General features: G+C 59.8%; 1 protein-coding gene across 1 annotated transcript; it reads right to left on the bottom strand.

The window, feature by feature from the left end:
* Nucleotides 1-1,209: 1,209 nt before the first annotated feature.
* Nucleotides 1,210-20,981, bottom strand: DBH (dopamine beta-hydroxylase). The gene is made up of 12 exons (XM_025982073.2): nucleotides 20,210-20,981; nucleotides 17,538-17,684; nucleotides 15,661-15,915; nucleotides 14,474-14,650; nucleotides 13,752-13,854; nucleotides 10,486-10,652; nucleotides 7,261-7,404; nucleotides 6,806-6,844; nucleotides 6,131-6,190; nucleotides 3,366-3,493; nucleotides 2,758-2,941; nucleotides 1,210-1,800 (listed from the first exon to the last, which is right to left on the bottom strand). Exons 1-12 carry the CDS (start codon nucleotides 20,525-20,527, stop codon nucleotides 1,669-1,671), a joined length of 1,854 nt encoding a protein of 617 aa, XP_025837858.1. The 5' UTR covers nucleotides 20,528-20,981; the 3' UTR covers nucleotides 1,210-1,668.
* Nucleotides 20,982-24,693: the final 3,712 nt, after the last annotated feature.

Raw genomic sequence — 24,693 nt, 5'->3', positions numbered from 1 at the left:
GACATTTCTCTTCTAGGGGAGACTAAAGGCTGCAAGTGCCTGGCAGGGGGTGGGGGGCTCAGGAACAAAGTGATGGCGGTCAGGAAGGGCTCCGTGGGTGGGAGGCTGGCCCACTGTGGCCTGTGGGTCTCCCTGGCACCCTCTCCCACAACTCTGGGCTCACTGGGACCCTTGTCCCAGCTGGCAGTCGTCCTTGTCAGAGGGAAGGGGTCTCGCTGGACCTGATGAAGAAGGCCTGAGGCTGAGCGAGCTCGGGGCCATCCACCCAAGGCCTGTCCTGCAGGGAGGGGCTTTTCCTGCACCTGTCACCCGAAGCTATAAAGATGACTGAGGACCGGCGGGCTCTCCAGCCTCCGTCGGGGCCTGGCATTTCACAGCGATCACGCCCTGTGACTTACAGCGCGGGAAGCCGTGATTTATACGACGCAGTGCAGAGCATCTGGGCCCGTTTGTCCGCGTCTATAATGAAGTGGCTCTCAGAAGGAGAGGCAGCCGCTTAGCCGACGGTTTCCGAGGCAGGAGGATGGGTGTGTGGGGGGGCTATCCATCACCCTCTGGCTCCCCTGGAGGCCGTGCAGCATTTCTGCTGAACTGGCTGAACAGAGTTGCATCTGTTACTCCCTGCAGAAACCATCCAGGAGCCAGGCCTGGCCTTAGATGGGAGGCAGCCCAGAGGGGCGCGAGGCGCTTCCATGGAAGGGAAGCCCAGACAAGGCTTTCTCCTGTGGGGGCGGCGCCACCCTGCACTGCCATCACTGGGCACTGGCCCGTGTATGAGCCTCATGGGCTCATTTCACCCGGACAGCACAGGCCCTGTTTCATAGGTGAGAGAGCTGAGGGTCAGGGAGGGGGATGTTCTAACACCCCCAGTAAGAGTTGGAGCAGTGCCTCTAACGCAGGCCTCACATTCTGGAGCCTGGGCTGCTAACCACTAGGTTCCACCACCGCCAAGGAAAATAATCCCCCCGTCCCAGGGCTGGTACTTCCATTTCCCCAAAGAGCTGGCACCCAGATCCTTGTCTGGGTCTTTGCCGACTCATCTTTTAGTGGCAGTGAGAGTTGTTAGCGTTTCCCTTGAGGTGGGCGAAAATATCTATTTACCCTGCAAGGGAGCAATCTCCCCAGGCAAATCTCTAACTAGCTAAATGGTGGTCCTGCCTCCGTGGCAGAGAAGACGCCCACTGTGACAAACGAGCCACTCTGCAGGGAGATGTTTAAGTAGCACGTGTACCCACAGCACACCAACACAGATCGCCATCGGCAGGGGCTGGGGATGCGGAGGCCGTGTTGAGGAGGCTACCCCACTGCCAGGCATGGCTCATCTCCCAGGACCAGCCCCTCCCAGCGAGATAGGCAGGGCTTTCGGGGACAGTGGAGGGGCACACTGGACTCCAGACGACCAAGGCTGGTGTGGGGAAGGTGTGGGTCACCCCAGTCCCGGGTAGGTTGACAAGAAACTCTAATGGGACCCTCTCGGCCTTGCAGGGGTGGGGTGTCCTTGAGAGGTGGAGGCTAGAATGGACCATGGTCTCGGCAGGGGTTCGGCCCAGCCCATTCATCCTGGGCAGGCAGAGCTATTCCACAGGGGTCTTCATAGGATGGGGGTGCACGGAGCTGGTGTGAGCCACAGCCACAGCGTGGATGAGGGAGTGAGAGACAGCCCCCCACTCAAACTTTGCCCCCACCGATGGTGACCACAGTGAGGCCGGAGGAGCTCTGATCCCGGCTGGTTGGGCACCTAGGGGTAGGCTCTTCTAGCTTGGAGATGATCTCAGGCAGGGGTTGCAGATCCCATTTACCCTGTATGGAAAGGACCAGGAGGTAAACTGAGGCCAGAGGGGTAAGAAGAGGCACTGCCTTCCCAGCTACTTTCCCCCATGACCTCTTGGGTTCTTGGCCCTCAAGTTCACCGTGCCCCAAACCGAACGCACTGTCCTCCCCTCCAGCTGCTACCTGGGCGTCCTGGCCTGGTGTTGTCCTGCCTGCCCCTCGCTTCAATTGCCACCCGGATAAAGCAATCAGAGCCCCTGCGTGCGGGCTGAGTTCGTAGCCCTCCTCCCCAACAAGGCTGCACCAAATGTCATGTTTTGCACCACATCAGATGTCCCTGCCAGGTCGCCCTCGCAAGCCAGCCTCAGGCCCACCCTGGGTGCTGGGAATGTAAACCGGCTCCCAAATGCCTGCAGGAAGTGTGTCTTCCAGGCCAGCAGGCTTGCAGATCCGTCCCCCGCCCCCCTGCTCAGCACCAGCCCAGCCTCCGCTGGCAGCTCCTCACTCGCTCACTCAGGAATAAATGAGATGCCTCTGAATCCCAGCAGGTCCCAGATACGGAGACAAGCCCGCCGACAGCTTCAGCCTGTTTGGCTTCTCATCTGCCCCTCCCCCTGAACTCTGTGTTTAGGCCCTGGGGGAGCTGCTGGCCCCCCCTCACACCACCGAGATGAGCCCTGTGATGTGATGTGGCCCAGGAGCGGGGAGCCTGGCCTGCCCGGCAGTATTGTCAGTTCTCCCATCTGCAGGCCGGCTGTCTGTCTGGGCCTGTCTGCCATCACCCGATTTCTCCAGCCGTGTTGAGTGAGCACTTCGCGCTGGCTCCTTGGGGTGGAGCCCTGTCACTTGGTGCTGGGGACTTGGGTGAGGCCGGGGGCACAGAGGGGCAGGCACCCGCGGGACTTGCTGCTGGGTGAGCATCAGGAGGGCTGAGGGCGGCCTGCTGCTGCTGCGGGCGCCTCCCAACCCACCCACGGAGCCGCGTACCGGGAAGCGGACGGCTGAGGACTTGTTGCAGTGCACGGACACGGGGATGAAGTCATACAGGGCCTTGAGCACCACTCGGCTGAAGGAGTTCCAGGGAACCGAAGCAAACTGCTCGGGGATGGAGGCCTGGGGGCAGGTGGTGCCAGAGGCCTGAGAGCAGGTGCAGTTTTCCTCTAGGTTGGACCTGGTGAGGGAGGAGAGACAGCCCAGCTGTGGCGGCGCCGGTGGGGTGGTTGTGGGTGACACTTCCCTGGCCCTGCTGCCACCAAAGTGCTGTCTGGGCTGTGGCTCCTCGCCTGCAATGGCTGGTCGGCTTCACCTCTTGAGTCCCCTGCAGGGGCTGGGAACGGCCACTCCAGGGCAGGGCCGAGGGAGCTTCTTGGGCCAAGTCCAGGCTCGGTTGGAAGAGAATATGGGGCTGGATTAGCGATGTTGACCTCGGCTCTCAGAGGGAAATGGAGGCACAGCTGCTCTCAGAACTCAGCCTGGATTCCTCACTTTTACCCAGGGACAAGTACCTCCTATGTCGGGGTTCCTCTGATCGCCCCCCTCCCTACCCTGCCTCGGGGATGGAGGGCATGGCAGGCACATGCCCGCGGAGCTGTCACCTGTTCACCAGGTGGAAATACTTCTGCAGGAAGCAGGAGTCTATATGGCTCTTGCAGAGCTCCAGCTGTGTCTGCGGGTAGTAGTGGATGTAGTTGACGCACATCTCCTCCTCGGTCCCCAGGCCCCCCTGCAACAGGGGGAAGGTGCCCGTCAAGACCCACACTGCATTCGTTCATGGTGCAGGGCCTGCTAGCATCCTGAGCAAGCAGAATGCCTGCCTCCATGGGATCCCGTCTTCCTCCAGAGGGAAGACAGGCAACGAACAAGTCAGCTGACACACAGGTCTCAGGTGGCAACAGTGTGAGGAAGGAAACGACCACAGGGTGAGCTGTCGGGGGTATTAGTGTGCTCATTTTATGGGTACACAAACTGAGTCCCAGGGAGGGGAAGAGGCACAGCCTCTCAACCCTGGCCAGGCATGGGGAGGCCTCCCCTCACACCACGGGAACCTGGCTTTGAGGGGAGATGGTGGCCAGAGGCCTGCACAGCAGCGGTCTCATGGCAGCCCTGCCGCTTTGTCATGTGGGAGGGGGCGGAGTGGGCATTCCCTGGTCCTGGCCCTGGTCTCAGAGCCTAGACCCAGGAGGAGCTGGGTGGAGGACACACCGCACGGCAGAGGCCATGCAAGAGAACAACAGCCAGCCCAGACCCCAGCAGGGCAGGGTGGGTGCAGGGCAGGTGCAGGGTGGGTACCTCTGGCCCACCTTTGCTGCATCCTGGGCTCCCAGCTCCTTGTGACCATTGGTGTGGGTCTGGGGGGCTATTTGGCCGGAGGCAGTGTTCAAGAGAAGAGAAGCATCTGCCTCTTGACAGCAGAAAGACAGCAAAGAGCCCAGCTGAGGGCTTACCTCAGCCCCCGTCCCAGTGTAGATGCTGCTCAAGGATGGCCCGTTTAAATGGGAAATGTCCCCTGAGCAGATCTGTCTGGTTCCTGCGTGGTTCCCACTGGACAGTGTCACCCATGTTGTCCTCTGGCTTGCCAGGCCCTCGGAGGCCCTGCAGATCATATCACCTGGCCCAGCCCGGTCAGATGGGGAGGATCTCATTTCTCCTCCTGTTCTGGGGCCTCTTAGGGCTCTGCGCCTCGGACCCCAAAATAGAATCCTGACCCCGGGAAAGCTGTGCTCCCGGAAGCTGTCCCTTTGTCTTCATCTTGGGGTGGGAATCACACTGCACAGGCCTCTCTCTCTCGGGTGCGAGGGTTTTCAGATGGGTGGGGGGTGGGGGTGGGGAAGCTCTGCCTGCCTGTTGGGAGCTGCCCAGCTGCCCTCTGCCTGGGTCCCGCCACGCGGGTGTCCCTGAGAGGAAGGAGCAGGGGGCAGCTGGGGCCTCGGCCTGAAGAGCCTGGCATCTGAGACATCGGCGTGGTCACCCGGCCTGAACACCCAGGACAGGAGGCCAGTTCCCCTCCATAAGGCAGGGAGAGTGGGGGGCAGGGCCCCCGTGGGAGCGGTGCTAGCTGGGAGTGGGCCCCCCCTGGGGGGGTGCAGCAAGCACCTCTCCTCCCGCCCTCGGCCCCAGGGGGCTCACCTGCAGAATGGGGAGACCCTGCTGTCCTGCCTCTGTACTGAGGGGCAGCATGTGTGGCTTTGGTGCCCGGAACTGCCCTGCTGCCTGCTAGCTGAGGGCTTGTGGTGGCCCCACCTCACTGTTTCCCGGTGGCACCGCCTCACAGGGTCCTCAGGAGGCATCGAAGTCCCTCAGCTTGGATAGGGCGAGTCGTTAATGATTAATGAGCGAGTAGCAGGCCTCTGTTAGCCGCTGGTCTCTTTGCCAGGACAACCGAGCCTGGTGCCCACTGACTGACCACGCAGGCCATTAGCAGCGCTGCCTCTCAGTCTCCAGATCGAGCCAGCTGGGTGACCGTGGGCAGCCACCTGCGGGGCTAGCCCTGAGGACGTGGTGCCTCCCGAATGGACCCTCCTCTTGGGCTACCCACAGCGCAGCCCAAACGCATCCATGTCACACCCTTGCCGAGCAGAGGCCACCACACAGCTGGTCTTTGTGAGAAGCCTCAAAGGGGATGGTGTCAAGGTGGGGGGCCCTGCAGCCTGTGGATGTTGCCTATCGACAGTGAGCGAAGATCTGAAGATGTTCTGGGGCCTCAGGGCCTTCCTGCATCCTCCCCTCTGCTGGGCACTCACTCACCTTGTCCCACCCCCACGTTGCCCCCCCTTCTTCCTGGCATCTGCACTCAGGTGCTGATGCACTCACTGCAGAGGCTCTCAAACCCAGGCAGGTGTCAGAACAGCCCGGGGAGCTTCTCAGACCACAGACCCACAGACTGCCACGGGCCACCACCCACAGTCTGACGCAAGGTCTGGAATGGAGCCTGTGAGTCTGCGTGTCTACCACGATCCCTGGTGGGGGGGGAGGGGGGCTGCTGCGGCGGCTGGTCCAGGGACCACTCCCTGGAACCGCTGGTTTATTGAATGAATGAGGGAGGGCACCCCCTGCCCTTCGGCAACCGACACGCTAGAGGATGACTCAAGACTTGTCTTTATTGGGGGCACCTGGGTGGCTCAGGGGTTGAGCTCAGGGCATGATCCTGGGGTCCTGGGACCGAGTTCCACATCAGGCTTCCCCACAGGGAGCCTGCTTCTCCCTCTGCCTGTGTCTCTGCCTCTCTCTATGTCTCTCATGAATAAATAAATAAAATCTTTAAAAAAAAAAAAAGACTCGTCCTCATGAAAACATAGGAAGCTCCGAATGGGACCACCGTCAGGCCTCACATACTCTGTGGGCAGGCAGCAGGGTGACTTACCACAGTGGCCTCATTCTTGTCTTTCGTGTTGTATGTACAGGAAGTGATGAGCACATCCCCCTGGGGAGCCAAGCCAATAGACGGTCATCAGCTCCTGCCCACCTGGGGGTAACAGGTGCCCTGGGCCTGTCCCACATTTGACCAAACTACCGCATATGCCATGGCACGTGGTCACTGGTCCATTCCCGAGGAACCTTGTGGTGGCCTTTGGGCCCCCACATATGTAGGCCAAAATCTGGGTGTCCCCAGGGACTGACCACTCGCTGGCTCCTGGGGCTCCTTAGCCCACAGGTCACAGGCAGGCAGGCCAGTCGTTGTGCAGACTGGTTGGCCATGTCACAGCCCACGAGTGAACTGCATGATCATCAGCTCCTGCCCCACCTGACCTGGGGTTCCCCTTCTGCATGATCAGGGGCCTCACCAGCGACACCCCCCAGGCCCGTGTCTCTCCCTAAAGCTCTCAGGGTTTGTGGCCAGCTGATCAGGTGGGAAGATGCACATCACCCCAGTGCTGCCTGCTGGGTCCCCGGGAGGCCTCTCTGTGACGTCCTGGAGAGTCTCGCAGCCCCTGCCTGGGGTGGAAGACCTTGCCCGCGGCCTCTGTCATCCCCCACCTCCCTCAGTCTCTCCTTTGAGGGGCGCTCCCGGCCTCCTCATTCCTGAGTGGGCACTCACCGGGTAGACAGACACAATATTCCTCAACATGCGGATCTCCTGGGTGGACAGAGAGGAGACTTCAGAGGTCTGCAGATCCAGCTCCCAGCCGCCTCTCCTGCCCCGCTTTCTGGGGCTGTTCCCCCCAGGGCGGGGTGAGGGGGACGCCCTTAAGGGGGTTCGAGGGGGAAGCCAGGTCTGGCCGAGCGTGGCCTCTGGCCAGGAAGATATCAGAACAAGAAGGTGGCACCCAGGACAGACTTTACGATCGGGCTGCCTGGGCCGCTAAATTCTTCAATCAGCCACATGCTGGAATCTACCCCCAGAGTCCCTCCCCTTGGATTGAGTCCCCGAGGAGGGAAGGGCTGGCGGCTCTGTGCTCTCAGGTGAGTGTCGGGGCCTGGCCCAGGAGGGGAACCCAGCACAGGGGTGTTCCCAGGTCCACAGCCCTGCAGCTGGGTGCAGGCAGCCCCTACCTGGAAGTTAGGGTTGTAGTGGTCATCCCTGTTCACGATCTCTGTCTCTCGGCCATCCCGGACCAGCACGGTGACCACCTTTGTCCCGGTCAGGTGTGTATGGAGCTGAGAGGCAAAGATGCGGATCCCTAAGGGAGGCAGGGCCTGCAGGGCAGGGGGTGGCAGAGTCAGAGCCTGGCATGCGGGAGACCCTGGCTCCTGCCCTCCCGCGGAGGCTGCCGGCACCGACCACAGGCCACAGATACGACACCCAGTTTGCTTCCCCAGAACGTCTGCATTGCCCAGCCTCGTCCTTCCCCCGGACAGCAAAGTCCCCCTCTGGAAACTCAGTAGGGACTGAGCTGCCCACAGAGTGATGTCATTGTCACAGCCCCTGTCACCGTCACAGCCCTGGTCTTCCAAAGCAGCAGCCCTGTCGGGTGCCCCCAGAGGCTCGTAGGGGGTGGGGGGTGCTTCCTTCAGTCTGGAGCCCCCGAAGGCTGCTCAGTCCACTCTTCATTTGCTCAACGGACTTTAAGGGGAGCCCTCCGCGGGCAGAGGCCACCGAGGTGAGTGCAGTGTGACCTCTTCTCTGCAGGCTCAGGTCTGGGGCCAGGCTGTCCTGTCCAGCAGGCCCTTCAGCTGCCCTGCGGCATGACCTTGTGTCTCCTGCACACGCCCCAGGAGACCTTCCATTGTCTTACAGCCGTGGCGCTGATCACGGTGACTGTCAGCTGGCTCCGGGAAGAGATGGGCCAGTGGTCACATCAAGACAGACACCTTGCTCCATTAGGGCGTAAGGTGACTTTCCGGGGAGAGGAGTCTCTCCCTTACTTCACGTGAACTTTGTTTAGACAAAACATTCCCTAAAGTGGATCTCACGCTTCAAGCGTTTCCTTCACACCTGTCATTTCCCTGACTGTTCGCCACTGCGCTGTGCTCCATGTCGTCCACCCCATTGGCAGCTCAGTGAGCTCCCACCACCGTGGCCCTGTCACTGAGTGGTCCCGGGGGGCCAAGCCTTCTGCACATCGGCTGATGTCACTGGATGCTTTCCCCCGTGCCCTCCACCGGCTGCTGTCCAGCTCCCGGCGTCGCAGAAATGTTGGGCCCCCTTGCAAAGATTTGAGGACTGGGAAACCATGCAGCCACACCTGTGACAATGGGGAGTGGGGTCTGGGGGCCTCTGCTTATTCTCGGGACCCTGGGGTTCGCTGTCTACGGCCCTGGAAGCTGGGCACTGGCCCCAAGATGCGGGTATCTGACGAGTGGACAGAGGTGTGCTGCCCTGGGGCCCTGGTCCCACCACACGCTATACTTGTCCTGGGATCGTCCATTGTCCCTTTTGACAAGGAAATCTCAACCATGCCAGCCTTTCGATTGCCGATTGCAGGCCCCCTGGTGATCTGCTAAAGGAGAGGCAAGATCTGACTCCAGGCTGTCCCTTCAACGAGCATTCCACATGATGCGATTTTCAAGAAGAACTCACTGTTTGATGGGAGAGAAGAGGACGTCGAGTTCTTTTTCTTTCCTCTTGGTAAAGCATTTGGAGGCAAGTCTGTTAGCCCAGGCTGCCTAGAGGTGTTCCCCCGGCCAGGGCTCCCAGCACCATGGGGCCACCTTCCCAGGTGCGCCCTGAGAGGTCCCTCCCCAGCTCCAGGCTGGGACCACGGAGCCTTTCATGTGGCAGGAGGTGTCACATGACATAGGGACATGGGTAAGAGCACAGAGGCTGGCCTCAGAGAAAAGGAGCTCATCTCCTGTGTGGCTAATAGCTCCATCTCTCTTCAGCTTGAGGACGGTCTGCTAGTCCAATGGAGATGGGGGGGCCTGCACACTTGGGGAGCCCACGGGGAGAGCAGGTCCACGTGGAGAGGCAGCTCACTGGAGAGCCACATCCACTCTCCGCTCATCAGCCTGTGGCGTGGGCAGAGCTTGAGGGGTCACGCAGGGCCGTGCTCTACTCCCGCCGGCACCTGCCAGCGAGCACGCGTCCTGGGCCGCAGAAGGAGGTGTCAGCACTTACCTAGCAGGGCGCTGTGGGAAGCAAAGGTACAGCGTGGGAAAAAGTGTTGGCACATTCCCAAACATAAGATAAAAAGGACCCCCAGAAGCCGACAGCAAGACAAGGGAAGAGCCTCAGGGAAAATCACAAAGGTCATGAACAGACATTCGTAGGAAGGAACGTCCATCAAGAGACGATGAAGAGATGCTCAATTTCTACAATTTAATCGGGGAAATTAAAACTGGACAACAGTGAAATGATTTTCCAGGCAATTGAGGGAATATTTAGAATATTGATAAGGTGGTGAGGGGGTGGGGGTGGGCAGAGGTGGGGCTCCCGGCACCTGCTTGGTGCTGTGTGTGGGGAGAAGTATCAGATGAGCTTTCTGGAGGGTGTTTTGTGAGATTTATTCAAAGGGACACTCCTGTCCTCTTGTGTGCAGCAGTTTCTGGAATCTACCTGATAAAGCGTTTTCCTGGTGTACAAGGAGTTCCGTGCAGCCTTCTCCCCACAGGTGAGAAGTTGGCAGAGGTCTGCAAACTAATGATGACTAGGGGGCAGGGCAGCAGAGGTGGGGCTGGGTGGGGCAGGGGAGCCCCAAAGACGCAGACTCTGGGGAATCTGTACTGCTCCTTTGGAAGCTAGAGCCCCCATCATTTGCTCTGGGGTTTATGTAACGACCTGCACCCCACCTGCCGTCACAGGGCCCTGAGAACAGTGCCCCAACCCCCTGCCTCATCTGTCTGGCTCACGGTGAAAGCGTGCTGGGCGAGGGCGCGTGGCCGCCAAAAGGCAAGTCACAGGACAAATGTTTCCTGTTCATTGTGTTTGCTTTTGGACACAACGTGTCAGGAAGGGCACGTAGTGATTTATACTGTGGCTGTCTGGGGGACAGGGGAGTGGGTGCTGCAGGTGACGGGGGGGCTCTATCTGTAGCTGCAGGGCCTGTGTTGTTGGTGGGGAGTGCGTGTCTATTTTACTCACAGAATGAAAGCGTAGTTTAAAATGCAGCGCGAGAAAGCGCTGGCTGGCGTGTGGTGTAGACCAGGTGGGAGCCAGGCTATTGCTGGAGCAGGAGGCCCATGGAAAGGGGGATGGCCATAGGGGAGGGAGGGCCACAGTGCAGCTGTGGGGTGCGGTGACCAAAGCCACGAAGCTGCCCTTCCTTGGTCACCACCTGTAGGACCTGAGCTGGGTGGCCAGGTCGAGCGAGGGGAGGTGTCTGGCCCAGCCCCACTCACCGCCTGGGTGCACTTGTCCGTGCAGTAGCCGGTGAGGACGAAGGCCGACTCCTTCGGGGGGATGGCCATCAGGGGCGTGTACACCAGCCCCAGCTCCATGATCCCCGCGTTGAAGCGCCGCAGCTTGGCCGTGTAGTGGAGGCGGATGCCTGAGTTGTCATAGCGGCCTGGGGGAGAGAAAGAGGGGGGCGGAGGTGACCCCTGCAGGTCAGCCCTGTGTTCCAGCTCCCGCAGACAGTCCCCCAGTGTCAGCCAGGCTGGCACCCCACAGCTGCTCCCACCAGCGGCCCGCCCCCGAGGCCAGCGGCCTCTGCTCCCGCACCTATTTGTGCCAGGCGCTCTGAGGCACACCCACAGGGGAACAAGGAGCCACTGTTTCTATGAAAACTGAGAGGATGCTTTGCAAAGTCTTCAGAAAGGCGGGTAACTAAAACCCAGTATGTGGACTCAGTGGGGCTGAACTGCCTGCAGGGGGGTCTGGGAGACCCGGGAAGCCGGTGACACCTCAGAGGGCTTGTTCCTCCCCTCGCTTGAGGGAATCTGACGGGAAGTCACCTGCAGGGCAACCCATGGACGAGTCTGTGCAAACAGGAGGGCGGGACACCGCAGCCGCCCCGTCTCGCAGGGGAGTCTCAGCACCCCCCCACCCCAGCCAAGGTGGGTTGGCAGGCACATCTGCACGTTCAGGTCGACAAGAGGCACCTACCACAAGTCCTTCTCTCAGTTCTCCCACTTTGCTCCTTTGACAACCACCCCGCAAGGCACGCCCAGGGCACCAAAGGGACACCCAGTAGGTGCTCTACCCCCTGGCTCCTGCACAGGTCAGACTCCACTTGGTTCAGCAGTGGTATGCTGTGTGCTCTCAGACAAGTCACTGTCCCTCTCTGGGCTCCTCCAAAGGAGAGCATAGTGCTTCTGCCCATCGCAGCCCAGCCACACCTTCTGGTTCTTCTTGCCCTTTTCTAATTGGAGAGTCCAGAAGCTCCCTGCATAGGCCTCCAGGCAGTCACACGAAGCTGATGGCCAAGGTCAGGGATGCTGGCAGCCACAGGCACAGCCATGCAACCACGTGGCTGCCAGTCGCCTGGCTCTACCCCTGAGTCCCTGAGTGCTTCAGGCTGGAGCTGAGGTCTCAGAATGCACAGGGGAGCTGGGGCACAGGCAGGGGAGCCCATGTAACCGGAGGCTCACCACCCCCACACACTTTATAGATGAGGAAACTGAGTCTCTCAGCCTGAGCTCAAGAGCCTGCTCGAGACCACGGGTCCAGAAAGTGTCAGGTCTCTCTGCTCCTTCGCCCCAAGGTGGAGTCAAGAACGCCCCACTCTTGCCTCTGCTTCCCGCTTCCCTCCTCCAGCCGCCCCCACCCCTGCAATGTCCAAACTCAGCCTCTGTATCTCTGGGCCCAGTTACATCAGAGGATAATAATAAAAAGGAGATGCAATTGGTTAAGATTCAGATGGGGATTAAATAATGAAATAATTGTGGCATTTTGATATTTATAGCCAAGCGGCCCATCTCCAGATTTGTGAAGTGACAGAGCATCCTTATATTTGGCAAAGGATCCATAAATATAACTAGATAATCAGGGAGAGCCAGACCTCCCTGACGCTTAAGGAGTTTTCAAAAATCCATTTGCTTTCAGGTTTTAAACGAGCAATAAATCCCCTATCATGCTAAAGCCCCAGCTGACTTATGCCCATCCCCGTGCACGCTGTAGATAATTCCAACGGTGGCAGAAAGTATTAGTTATGCCGCCAGCAGGAAGATCGTTGGCAGCCCTCGGCAGAGCACATCCCAGTGCCCACATGCAGCTGGGAGCTGCGTGACGGAGCTCTCCCAGCCTTGGGACTGCTGTGGGGGAGGGGGGTCCCCCCCCCCCCCCCCGCCAGGGTCACATGGCTTCAGAGGGCCCAGCTAGGGCCCAGCGTGGAGGGCCCAGCGTGGAGCTCCCGCGCTCATCTCTTGAGCACTTTCTGCTCCTTCCTTCTACAAATGAAAATATGCACCCTTTTTAAAGAAAGAGAGAGGGAGAGGGGCCATGTAGCCGCATGTGGTGGAAGAGGCTGGTGTTTTTGCTCCCGAATCAACTGTCATCACCATCCTAAAGATCCACTCCTATTGTCCACCTGCAGGCCCAGGGTGATCCTGCAGCTAGTGCAGCATGGGGCAGACCTCACTAATCAATGACAGCCCCGGACGCCTCTCCAACAGGGAGTCCCAGGCCCCTGCGGGGGGTCAGTTAGAGGAGCCCCCAAGCACAGCCTGTTTGCCAACACTGACACCAAAACACGTGGATAGAAAATCCCATACAGAAGCTCCAACACAAGCATGCAATTGCTCTGTTGTGATGGGTTTTGAGAAGGGGGACGAGGGTGGTGGGTACACAGCCAGAAAGGCCCTCAGTTGAGCTAGGGCTCTTCCTTTGACTTAAAGATAATCCTGGAGGCAGTGCCTCCCAAGGGTCAGGCCATTGGCCGGGGCTCTCGGGCAGGGGCCTCGCTGGCTGTGGGGCAGCCTGCACCTGCCGTCCTTCCCACCGGGGGCCCTGTTCCTGCACAGTCACAGAAGTGGGGATCCCAGGGAACCAGGACAGCGCGTTGGACGTGTTGACCCCACTACAGAGCAGGGAAGGGGTGTGGGGAGGAAGGTGGGCCACGTGGACTCCAACCAAACTGGCATCTAAGTGATTCCTGATGGCTCGGACCCCCAGACGGCTGTGTGACCGAGGTCACGGCCAGCCCAGACCCAGATCTCCTGGCACCGCCTACTCCCTTTGGGGTCCTGCTGGGGGATCCTTCACCCCTGGGCCTTAATTTCCTCATCTGCAAATGGGCATGCAAGAAGCCCCTGGCTGCCTTTTCCGGAAGTGGTACCTGGCAGTGGGTGCTTGCCAGCAAGAATGCCAGGAAGATTGGTGGCAGCCCTCGGACACACGCCGGTGCCCACATGCAGCTGAGAGCTGCATGCCAGAGCTCTCCCAGCCTTGGGATGCTGCAGGGGTGTGTGTGGGGGGTCCCCCTGCCAGGGTCACCACTGCTTGGGGTCCAACAATGAGCTCGCGGTCTGGGCCCTGCCCCAGGGAGCCCACTGGTGCCTTGGAGAGGAACACGCACTGCTGTGGGTCACATGAGGAGGCTGCACCACGGGGTGGCAATCCAGTGCCAAGCAGATACCCCAGCCACCTTCCAGACCAGACATGTCTGAGCCCAAGGGCTTGAGGGGAGGATGGAGGCAGGGGCAGATGCACACTTAGAACTCCCTACCTTGGATATTCGTCGGGTTGTGGTAGTGAATTTCCAGAAGGAGAAATCTGGAGGACTCGGAGCCCCCAAAGGCAAGGCCTGCTTCCTCTGGGTAGTAAAATGCCTGTGGGGGGAGGGGGACAGGACAGGTGTCAGGTGCAGCTCAGACAGGCAGGCTGGTGTCTCCCAAGGGGCTCCTCCCAGACCAGGATGGGGGATGCGGGGGGTGTGAGGGGCCATGCAATGGGATTAGAACAGTGCTCTCCGGAGGACAGGCAGCTCACTACCGCCCACCCACCAGCTGGGACCCCTATGTGCACAAACCCCCAACTCCAGGGGGAACACAAGATCAAAACTCACAAAGTTCCTATGCTCACATTTTGCATTTTTACAGAAAAACCACAATGGCTCGGAAAAGCCTTCGTGGCCCAAGAGCTATGAAACAGACAATGTTGAGGGATAGGGTGATGTGGGCAGGATAGGGGATGGGGGATGGGGGGATGGGGGGATGGAGGTGAGGTGGGGTGGGGTGAGGTGGGGGATGGAGGTGAGGTGGGGTATAGGGTGAGTTGGGGGTGGGGGTGAGGTGGGGGGTGAGGTGAGGTGGTGGCTGGAGTGAGGTGGGGGTGGGCCCTCTCTGGTGGCTTTGCAAGCACCTTTTGGGGCCCCTGCTTGGAGGCAAGGGGACACAGGTGCGGAGGAGCCGGGGCCCCCAAACTGCAGTGGGGGCATAGGACACGCACCTTGGCGCCCAGGGCCCAGGCGGCCAGCACGTGGCGGCAGTTGCTGAGCTCTTGGGGCTTCTCCTTGGAATCACAGGACCCGCTGAATGAGGTGATGTTCTGGAGCTGGCCGGTGCACTGGAAGATCTCTATGTGGTGGACCAGGGCCTCGTTCCCCTTGGTGATGATGGGCTCGTACTGCGGTGGGGGCAGGAGGGCACTGAGCCTGGGGCCTTTGATGCCCGCCCTCCCACCTGCTCGCCCCCTGAAGGGGGCTCTGCCAGCGGCTCCCCCCACCCCGGCCTCGGCTTCTCCACCTGTAAAATGGGAGGGTTAAGGGAGATAATTTCCAGGGGCATTTCTGGGGCACTGAAGGGGGTACCACCAACCCAGAACCCCACAGAATCTTCCAGAAGCCCACAAGAGCTCCAGAGTGAAGGGTGTGAGGACCCTGGGGAGCCATTTCTCAATAAGGTGGGGACAGGAAGACAGCTGTCCTCGTGGGAACGTGGCCGTGGCCGGGGCAAGGACAGAGAGGCTTCCCTGAGGCTAGGCCTGAGCCCAGGGGACCGGGCGGCCACCCCTGTGTGACTTCGAGCACTCACACCACCTCTCTGGGTTGCACTTTCTGTCCTGGAAACAGGGATGACAATACTATGGTGTGAACGCGCTGTTGGGGAGATGGAATGAGTCCCCACCTCCCCTTCTCCAGGGCCAGGAAAACAGGGGCATCCGACAGCTGTTGTTCTCGCCTTATATCTCTGGGTGGGTGTTTAGAGCAATTGAGCTGTGAGTTGAGCTGCTTTTTTCATGGAAGGGGATGTGGCTGACAGACGGCCCTTCTAGTCCCAAGGAAAGACAAAGAAGTCTAAACATCAGTGTCCTTTGGCCCCATCTAGGAAGTTGGGGCACAAGGGTGCTGGGAGTGAGCAGAGGGTCCGAGTATGCTAGTGGCTGCAGGAAGTTGGGGCACAGGGGCACTGGGAGGGTGGGGAGTGAGCAGGGGGGCAGGGGGACGGGGGGCAGAGCATGCTAGTGGCTGCAGGAAATTTGGACTGTGCCTCAGATTCAGGTAAGAAGAGGGCCCTGGGTCCAAGCTGGACCATGGATGGCTCTCCAGCTCAGGGACATCTCTCTGGCAGCCTCTGTGGCTGCAGGAGGGAGGTAGAGAAGGGACGAGGCCCCGGGACCCGCTGCCCCCCAGGTACCATGACGATGTGGTGCTTCGGGAAGCCTTGTGGAAGCTTGGTGAAGTGGCACCAGTACGTGGTCTTGCTGGGGATCAGGACGTTGTGGGCTTGGATGTCCATGGTGCGCCTGTCTGCCGGCAAGGCTGGGATGGAGATCTTGGGCTTCAGCAGCTGTACCCTCTGCAGCCCCTTCTGCAGCCCCGACGTGTTGATGGCCTCCAGCGACCCAAAAGGCTCCTCCAAGACCCCGTACACCAGGTGGACGGTGCCCTCCTGCAGCCGAGACATGCCAACCCCCCAGAGCTGGGCTCCTTCGTAGCAGGGCGCTGCCAGGTCCCTGCCACCTCACCTGGCGGGTGACATGCCTGGCTCTCGTCTCTGTGAAGGCAGGAGCCTTTGAGGCTCCCCCTGGACACAGCTGAGATTCCATCCCCGGCTACTCAGCCCCTGGCCTGCAGCTGGCACCGGGCATCAAATACATGTTTTCTTTACAAATACCTTCTATCTACATTTGCGAAGTATCTGTCCAGCTAGCCCCTGCTGGGCTGCACCGTGAGCCAGACTGGCTGGCCCCCCTCAGACACTGTGCCCTCCACCGCCCCCAGGGGCCCTGGGGACCAGGTGTGGGTCAGCTCGGTGGAGGAGCTGATGCCCCTATGAAGGAAAAACCCCCAAAAGGAGGCTTCTCGACAGTAACACAGAGCTTGGACAGCTGAGCTGTCCCATTGGTGCTGGACAGTGTAGACACAGAAAGTTCCAGTGGATGCTGTGCTAGAGGTCACAGACAGACTCAAGGACGCAGGAGTCCGGCCTGGCCTTCTCCCGCCGTGCTGCCAGGAATGTGAGCCTGTACCTGTGTGTGGGATGTGATCCTGAAATGCCTTTCGTGGTTTTCTGGGCACCGGTGCATGTCCGTGTGTGTTTGTGTTCATGGTGGGCAGCCCCTTGATCCTCTGAGTTTATGGTTGCCCGAACCCGGGGCCCCTGTGACCCCCTCTCACCAGAGGATACATCTGAGCCCCAGGAGGGAGGCACCCCCACCCCTAGCCCCAAGGCTCTAGGCTGAGAGCCTGTGCGCAGCGGCTACACCCCAAGCAAAATTCTTGGAGAGGGCCCTCTGCCTATCTTTGCCTTATCCACGGGGACGGTGGGTTAGGAATTGAGGACTTCGTGAGCTGTGGGAAGGACACCTGGGGTCTGGCTCTGCCCCATGCCACGGGGCCCCGAGCAAGCCCCTCTGTTGGGCCTCAATCTCCTGTCTGGCACACGGACAGCTGGTCACTGTCATATTGCAAAAATTACACGCGGTGACCAACATCCAAGTGCACCGGGAAATTAAAAGCATTTTACCATCAAGGCCAAGCTGGGCTGTTTTTCCTGAGCAGGTGTGTTGGAGCAGTGCGGGAAGCCTATGGTATTTCAGGTCTTCTGTGGCTCTGAATTCCTAGACAGAGCTGCCAGGGCCTTACAGGTCATCCCACTCTCTCCTGCACCTTATAGGGCAGGTCAACCAAGGAGGTCTGGAGGAGGAAGGGACCTGGCCCAAGCCTCACAGCCTGTTGACAACAGGGTAGTTTGCGAAACCAGGCCTCCTGGGCTCTTTTCAGAATTCCACCTGGAAATGATGAATCAGAAGGAGAGTCGGGGGCAAGATCACTGTGGTCCCAATCTGAGAGGCTTCAGGGCAGGACTTGCATCTAGAAACATCTCGACTACATGTCAACTGGGAGTGCTTGGGAAGACCAGATGCTGACAGCAGAGTAGGTCTCTTGTCCCCACCCAGCGCCTCTAAGATCCCTCCCTGGCTCTCTCTCTGTGCATAAGGGGCCTAGGGATGCTGCTTTAGGAGGTAGGGGTGCTCCACAATCTCCTGAGCACACAGGGCCACCACCCACCTCAATGAAGTAATCCTTGGGGTCACAAGTGCCAAACGGCCTCTTGAAGAGTAGACATAGGCCTTTCGGGGTCCTCTGTACCCACAGCAGCTGGTAATCCTGCTGGGAATCCAGGTGGATCTGTCCCCGCTGGTCACTCCAGGCATCCTGCAGAGACAGGTTACAACCCTGAACACCAGGGCCAAGCAAGTAGGGCCGGAGCTCCAGGCTGGTTGCTCACAGTGTGGCTCCCAGCTCTGTGGATCCCGAGGATCTTCGTGGGGTTGGAGAGGATCACTCTCACTTTCCAAGTTTGGAGATGGCTGAGTCAAGCTCAAATCCCACTTGCTTCCTCTGCTCCTTGAGGCAGGGCTCTCAAATGCCAGCCAGGATTCATGAGGGCTGGTTAGGGACAGGGACATCTCTCCACAGACCTCTGAGCCCCCAGGCGAGAGGCAGAGCTGGGATGGAGACTCAGCCCTTGGACACTCCAGTGTACCAAGATGGTGTGCCCGGAGAAGCCATCCCCAGGCAGGTTCCAGACCTCTGGGCATGACCCAGGAACCTGTATTGCTAAGAAGGTGCCATGACTGGGAATGGGTGCCTTGGACAAGTACCGCTCCCCTTGGTCTGCAGAGGGAGGGGTCGTGACAGTACATGGAGCCTTCGAAAGGGGACTCAGGGAGACCAGGTCAGATGGGAAAAGCCAGGGAGAGACCAGTTGGGGGTTTAAGGTGGCAGTCTCTCCCCAGTGCCCACCCAGACCTTGCACACCCCTGCGAGTGGGCTCCATCATAAACACTGTGCCCCAGGCATCTTGCTCCCCTCGCTTAGCCCTGGCCCTGACTAGAGAGGGTAAACTGAGGCCCAGGGAGAAAATGCACCTGGGGCGGGTTAGTAGGCAGCGGATGTGGCCCCCTCGGCCTTCCCCTACCCATCCCCTCACTGCTCGGGCTCCTGCGTACCTGACTCTCAGGCCCAGCCGTCCAGGGCCCTTCAGGCCAGTGCAAGGGATGCTGGGAGGAAGGGAAGAACCCTCCCAATCCCCTGGAACCCCCACCACAGAACTCTGTTTCCCTTCAGGACCACCACAATCCTTTGGCCTTAGGATTTTTTTTAACCCTGTATCCAGGCCTGAAGCATATTTTCTTCATTTCCTTGAGAAAAAAACAAAACAAAACAAAAAACCTGCAAAAGATTTTGCAAAATTTCCCCTAGAGGAAAGCACGACAGTGAAGCTCCTGCTCAGGGCCACTACTAATTTGCAGGGCTCATTTCAAACAGAGGCAGAAAGTTAGTTTGCTACTTCAGCTGGAAATCTAGAATATATTTATTGAACATATGGCTAACAGAGGAAAAACAAGTCTGACATTTGTTTGCACAGGAATTTGTTGTGCAAATTAATCTTGCTGTGTGCGGGAGGGCGAAGTCACCCTGGCTCTCTTGGCAGCCAGGAAAAGCTGCCCCAAGAGGAGCTAGAGTTCCTGAATCAGGGGCCCGGGAGCTCCTCTGGGAGTGGCGGGTGGCTCAGAGCTGGGGCTGCCACAGGTTTTTCTTGGCTGTGACTCACCCCCACCCCCACCCCCACCGCCAGAGCCACTGAGCATCCTTGTGGGGGGGGCAATCGTGCTGCCCAGCAGACCAGATCTGGACCCCAACTTGGCAACTGCACCCCATTCTTACCCGGGTGGCCCCAAGCATCGGGCTCTAGCACCTGCTGAGTTGTGCTGGGGGCTGGACAGAGCACAGTTAAGCTCCAGAAATACCAGCCATTGTCAGCTCACCTGAACTCACAACAGCCCCAAAAAAGGTAGAGCAGGATTATTGTCCTCGCTCCTCAGATGAAGAAACCGAGTCCTGGGGCCAGGCGCTGACTGCACTAGCCCTGACTCCCAGCTTGGCCTCGGCAGGAGCCCCCGTTTAAGTCGTGTAAAGAAGAGCCCCTCGGCTCCCACATAAAGAAAGTGACCCCAACTTAAAAAGAAAAAAAAAGTTTAACCCTCCCATGTCTGTTTTTGTGCAGACAGGTGGGTTTCATCCCCAGAGAGGCCCTGGAGGCCAGGCCCATGTGGGGCAAAAGGTGGGAGGGGCGGCTCAGGGCACGTGACTGCCCCCCCAGCACTTCCCTTCACCCCAAGGCCTCTCCACCTCTGGTCTGGAGGGAAGCTTCTCTCTTTCTCTGCACTTGGCAGTAAGAAAAGGGATCAATTTTGGAGGCGGGGAGTAAAGAGCATATCCTGTTTCAGGTCTGCTTGGTACGTTTGTTCCGCATGTGGCAAGGGCACTGGGGTGGGGGGTACACCTGCTTGCTTCACCCTCGTGTGCAAATCGGGTGTGTGAGTGCTGCATCCTGGGCAGCGGGTGTGCATGCCTGGTGCTGCGCTTGGGCCTATGAAACCCCTAGGCCAGCAGGGGTGTGCTGGGTGTTGGTGGTGCCGGCGGGGGAGGTGGGGCCTGCCCTCATGGTCAGAGACCACAAAAGGCATCTAGTTCCCACTTTGTCCTCAGATGGGCGTCCCCCAGACTCCCCGATTTCGGGGCATGGACTTGGCTGAGATCAGGGGAAACAGGACCCGAGAGGCAAGAGAGCTTCCCTGGCCAGGTCAAGGTGGGAAGAGTGGGATATAGGATGAGGGCTGGGCAGGGGCTGAGGAGGGACAAAGCCAGGAGCGCTGAGGTGGAAAACAGCTTACCCCAAAATAGGCATTGTTCCCGTCGGTCCAGAGCACGACCAGGTCAGCGTTCTCCAGCTCCCCACGGTCCGACATCCCAAACAGGACCCCAGCCTTGACCTCCTGCACCAGGAGCTGGAAATAGACGGTCTCCTGCGTGTAGCTGACGTCCCAGGAGAGCTCCAGGTCCCCCTTGGGGTCCAGGAGGATTTGGTAGGGGAGGGGACTCTCGGGGGGCGCCGAGCCCTGCAGCACGGCCACCAGGAGGACCAGGAAGACGGCCACCGCCGTGCCGTACATGGAGGCCGCCTCACGCGCGCTGGGGCTGGGGACCTGCATGGCTGCGCGTGAGCCCGGCCACCCCACAGGGCCATTTATGTCCTGGCCCTCCAGGGGGTGGGCCCAGGCTGCACTGCTAATCACATTTGTCTGGTGGGGAATTCAATTGTCCAGGTGACCCTCCCACCAGCCTGCGCCCTGGGGCAAAGCCTTTGCCTCTCTTGCTCTCCTAATTAGCACTTATGACACATGGGCATCATCAGGGGGAATTGAAGCAGACTGGCTGATTTCCTGCCCCCATGTGGTCTCTACAGAGCTGTCTGGAGAGGGGCCCCTCCCTGCACCCAGAAGGCCCTCCAGATGCCTCCGGCCAGGCACCGAGCTGACCACCAGGCAGGAGGGCTGGTCCTGTCCCCGCCGCCCCATCTGCAGACGGGCAGACTGAGGCCCCAAGGGCTTATTTCCGAGGTGAACGGTGAGTAATGAGATTTTGCTGCTGAGGGCCCGGCCCAGTGAGCCATTTCTACGATGCTGCAGGGTGGACCAGTTTCAGACTAAAAATAAAAGACGGTCCCCACATAGTCCCTGTGTTTAGACACTCTCTCCATGGCCTGCTGTTCCCACTCTGGGCGCCTGTCTATTTCCTCACACGCTCCAGCTGGCACCATGGCTGCTCCAGCAGGAGTGGGTGCATTGCTGGGGGGGGGGGGCAGATGGCACGGGATGCATTGCTGGGGGCTTTGCAGAAAAGGGTGCAAGTGACGGGCCTGCTTCCCTGTCACCAAAGCTCCCAGACCTGTGACATCCCTTAGCCTAGCATGGACCCAGCCTGAACTTGAAGCCCCCCAGGCCAGCTGGCCGATAGCACCATTTCTCCCACACCTACCACAGGAACCTTTGCACAGTCCCATGGGGGCTCATAGCCCTGGTGTAGCACCCCAACTCACTCTCATCCTTCTCTGCAGAGAGAACTGACTACTCATGCTGCAACCTCCAGAAAGTTCTCTGTGATTGCCCTCTGCTCTGAGGTCTAGCACCTCCCCCTGGGCACCTGACTCAGTCTCTCCCTCCCCCCATTCCTTCCTCTTCCTCTTCCTCCCCTCTTTGGAGAAACCAACAACTCAGCCATAGGAACACAGGGATGTCACCGGCTGGCCCCCAACTTTTAGTTCTCAGGTGTCTGCAGAGGCCAGCCTGGAGGAGGTTGTGCTGGGCTCAGGTTTGGCTCCAAACCCTGTTCCCTAGGCAGAAATGACCGCCCGAAGATGGACTTTAGGGACCCTTCCAGCCCTCCCTTGGCCCTGCCTCACAGTAGCTGGGCCACCCTGCAAAGCCAAACCAGGCAAAAGGCACGACAAAGGCCACGGAGCCCTCCCCTCTACCGCAGGCCCATCCACGGGCCCAGGCAAGCGAGAGCTGGACACATAAGGTCCTGGGTGCATCACTGTCCACGTGCAGGGCCGCCTGCCCCATCCCCCAAAGGGCCCAAGCCCCGGCGGTAGAGCAGGAGCCAGACAGGTAAGTGCTGAGTGAGTGTATGAGACAGGAAAGGAGGGTGGGTGACAGCACAGACCCCCCACCCCCGGGCTTGGGGACAGATGTGCAAGGATGACAGTCCACCAGATCAGGTGCTGTGGAGCCAGAGAGGTCAGAGACACTGAGAGTGAAGAAGAAGTTGGGGCCCAGGGAGGCCCTTGGGCCTGAGGGAGCAGCAGGCAAGCTGCCTGGAGTCTGGGAGGATGGTGTTCTGGTGGTTGGGGGCCCCCGGGGGGTCTGGATACAGGACCAGTCCTGGGGGGCCTCGGGCAAAGTTGCCTTGCACAGAAGACAGGTGGGCCCACCCGAAGGCTTCCCCCGGGAGGGGGCAGCCCTCATTCCCCAAACTGTCCTGTAAGTGGATGTCTGGCATCTGAGATCAAGATGCATCCTAGACACTGCCCACCAGGATCAGGGAGTGACCATGGTGAGGGAGTGAGGCTGCCTTCTTGGGTGCACACATGTGTCTGTGCCAGCAAAGCGGGAGTGCCCTGGTTGTGGGCAAGCCTCCCAGCGGCCTTGGTGCCACCCAGCAAAGTGGCTCCAGTTGGAAGACAGGCAGAAAGAGCAGCGGCTCCCAACTCTGGAGCAGGGAGACCCTGAGGCCCTCATGGTGCACCTCCCTGGGCACCAGCGCTCTGGGTTCGCATCCTTGGGGAAACACTTCTCCACCCAGGTCACCAGAGGAGTCGGGCACGGCAGTAATTTATCTTCCAGCTGCCTTCAACCCCACGGCCTGGAAGCAAGGGCCCAGATTGGGGTCGGGGGCCCTGGGGACACACTGTCAGCCCCGAGCAGGACCTCAGGCCGCCGAGCACACCTCCATTCCTCCCTGGATACGGGGAGACCAACAGACGCCCGGAGCTGCCCCTCCTCAACAAGGGAAGGTCTGCGCGCCTCTTAGTAAACAGCAGAGTGCTATGTACACACGTTTATTTTTACCAGGATTCCGAAAGCACTGACTTTCTCCAGCTCAGAACGGGGCTGGAGCGCCGGCGTTCCCCGTGAGCTGAGGCGGCCGATCACAGAAATCACAATTACCAAGGAATAGTCATCAGCAGGAGCTGGAAAGCATGTCCACGCCCAGCCCACCCAGCTTCCTTGTATTTCATCCCCACCAGCCTGGGGGCCGGGGATGTGACTGTCCTTAGGTGCGGGGACCCCAAGCCTCAGAGAGGTCACAATCTGCCCATGGGACCGGCTGGGCCAGGTACTGGGTCAGGGACCCCAGAGTGCACTTCTAGCAAGGGGCAGGGGTGGGGGGAGGGTACCGGACTGGGGTGGCCAAGGTCAGGGGCATTCTGCCCGAGTCAGGAGGAAGGGACACTCAGGGACACTTGGGTGAGAAATGCAACCAGGGAGAAAAGCCGGGGAGGCTCCGGGTGGCGCAGGGGGTGGGAGGGAGCTGGGCCAATCCCAGGGCCTCTGCCCCGATGTGCCGTTCCTTGCATTAATGGATTTTCACAAACAAGCAATTCGACCCGAGCTAAGGAAGCAGCACTCAGCTGTCCTCCGGGCTGGCCGCATCGCATCCGGGAATCACCTGCCCACCCCGGGGGGCCCATGGACACCTCAAGTGCTGAGCCGCACAGCCCCCTCCTGCATGCCCTCTGACCCCGTGTTCCCATGCCTGTCTGGCTGGGCACTGGTGTCTCGGTGCCACTTGCCCTCCGAAGGCGGGATGGGTGGGGGGTGGCACCCAGGGCGTCGCCGGCACCCTGTCAGGAAATAAACACCGCTGGCTGCTCAGTGCCTGGCTCCCCTCCAAGGCGTTTCGATGGCTGACCTCATTTGGAACCAATTTCAGCGTTTTAATAAGCCCTTTGCTTTTCCGCATCTTTCCGACGCTGTCATCCTCGGCGTGTAATCCCCCATTGCCTCTGCCACGTGAGGCCAGCTCCAGCTGGCTCCCCAGGCCCCAACTGTAGTGAGTGGGGGGATCTGAAGCTGGGTGCGTGGTGGCCGTAAGCCACAGGGGCCAGGCCAGGCCACTTCCCAGAGACCACGGGGCGGCTGTGGGTCGTGCTCCCTCGGCTCAGGGAGGAAGTCCAGCCTTCTAGTCAATGGAAGAAGCAGGACACAGGGCTGTGAAGAGCTCTCTGCGGGCTACCTGCAGACCAGGCTGGCAACCCGGTGACACATCCCTCACGTCCCTTCCTGGTCCTGAGCAGCTTGGTGCTGCCACAGCCTGAGTGACACTGATGACCCCCACCAGCTGCTCAGAACACCAGGGATCGGGCTGGAACCACCCATCCCAGGACTCTCTGGCTTGCCCCCCAACTCCTTTGGCCTCAGCCCAGAAAACACAAGTTGGGCCCCAGGGTCGGAGCAGCCTGCACCCCAGCCCCTTGCCTCCCGATGCCCGCGTGAGGGCAGGTGACTTTGGAAATCAGATCAGAGATGCTGCGTGGCAGCACCTTGCAGGCTCAGCGCGGACCACATCCAACATCTTGCTCCGGGGGGATGATGATGCTGAGGAGCCACATTTGTGTCCAGGGGTACTAGGGTCACAGCTGGGGGATGGCTGTCCCTCGACATTTAGATCAATGTCACCTGCAGGAACGGGTTCTTGCTCCCTTGAGAGTGACAGAGGTGGAGAGGCAGGCACGGGACTTAACCTCTCAGTTCGCTGCTCTCAGGCAGTGGGAGTGACGCCTGCCCAGATCCATCACTGTGGGCTCTCTGTTATT

The sequence above is a fragment of the Vulpes vulpes genome, chromosome 2 (assembly GCF_048418805.1).
Source record: "Vulpes vulpes isolate BD-2025 chromosome 2, VulVul3, whole genome shotgun sequence".
NCBI classification, from domain to species: Eukaryota; Metazoa; Chordata; class Mammalia; order Carnivora; family Canidae; genus Vulpes; species Vulpes vulpes.
This window is presented reverse-complemented; position numbering and strand designations above follow the sequence as displayed.

Coding starts and splice junctions, on each gene's coding strand:
- DBH (XM_025982073.2), bottom strand. CDS start 20,527: ATGCAGGTCCCCAGCCCCAGCGCGCGTGAGGCGGCCTCCATGTACGGC. Junction 17,685..20,209: donor GGAACAATGCCTATTTTGGG/GTAAGCTGTTTT, acceptor CTGTCTCTGCAG/GATGCCTGGAGTGACCAGCG. Junction 10,653..13,751: donor CAACCCGACGAATATCCAAG/GTAGGGAGTTCT, acceptor TCTCTCCCCCAG/GCCGCTATGACAACTCAGGC.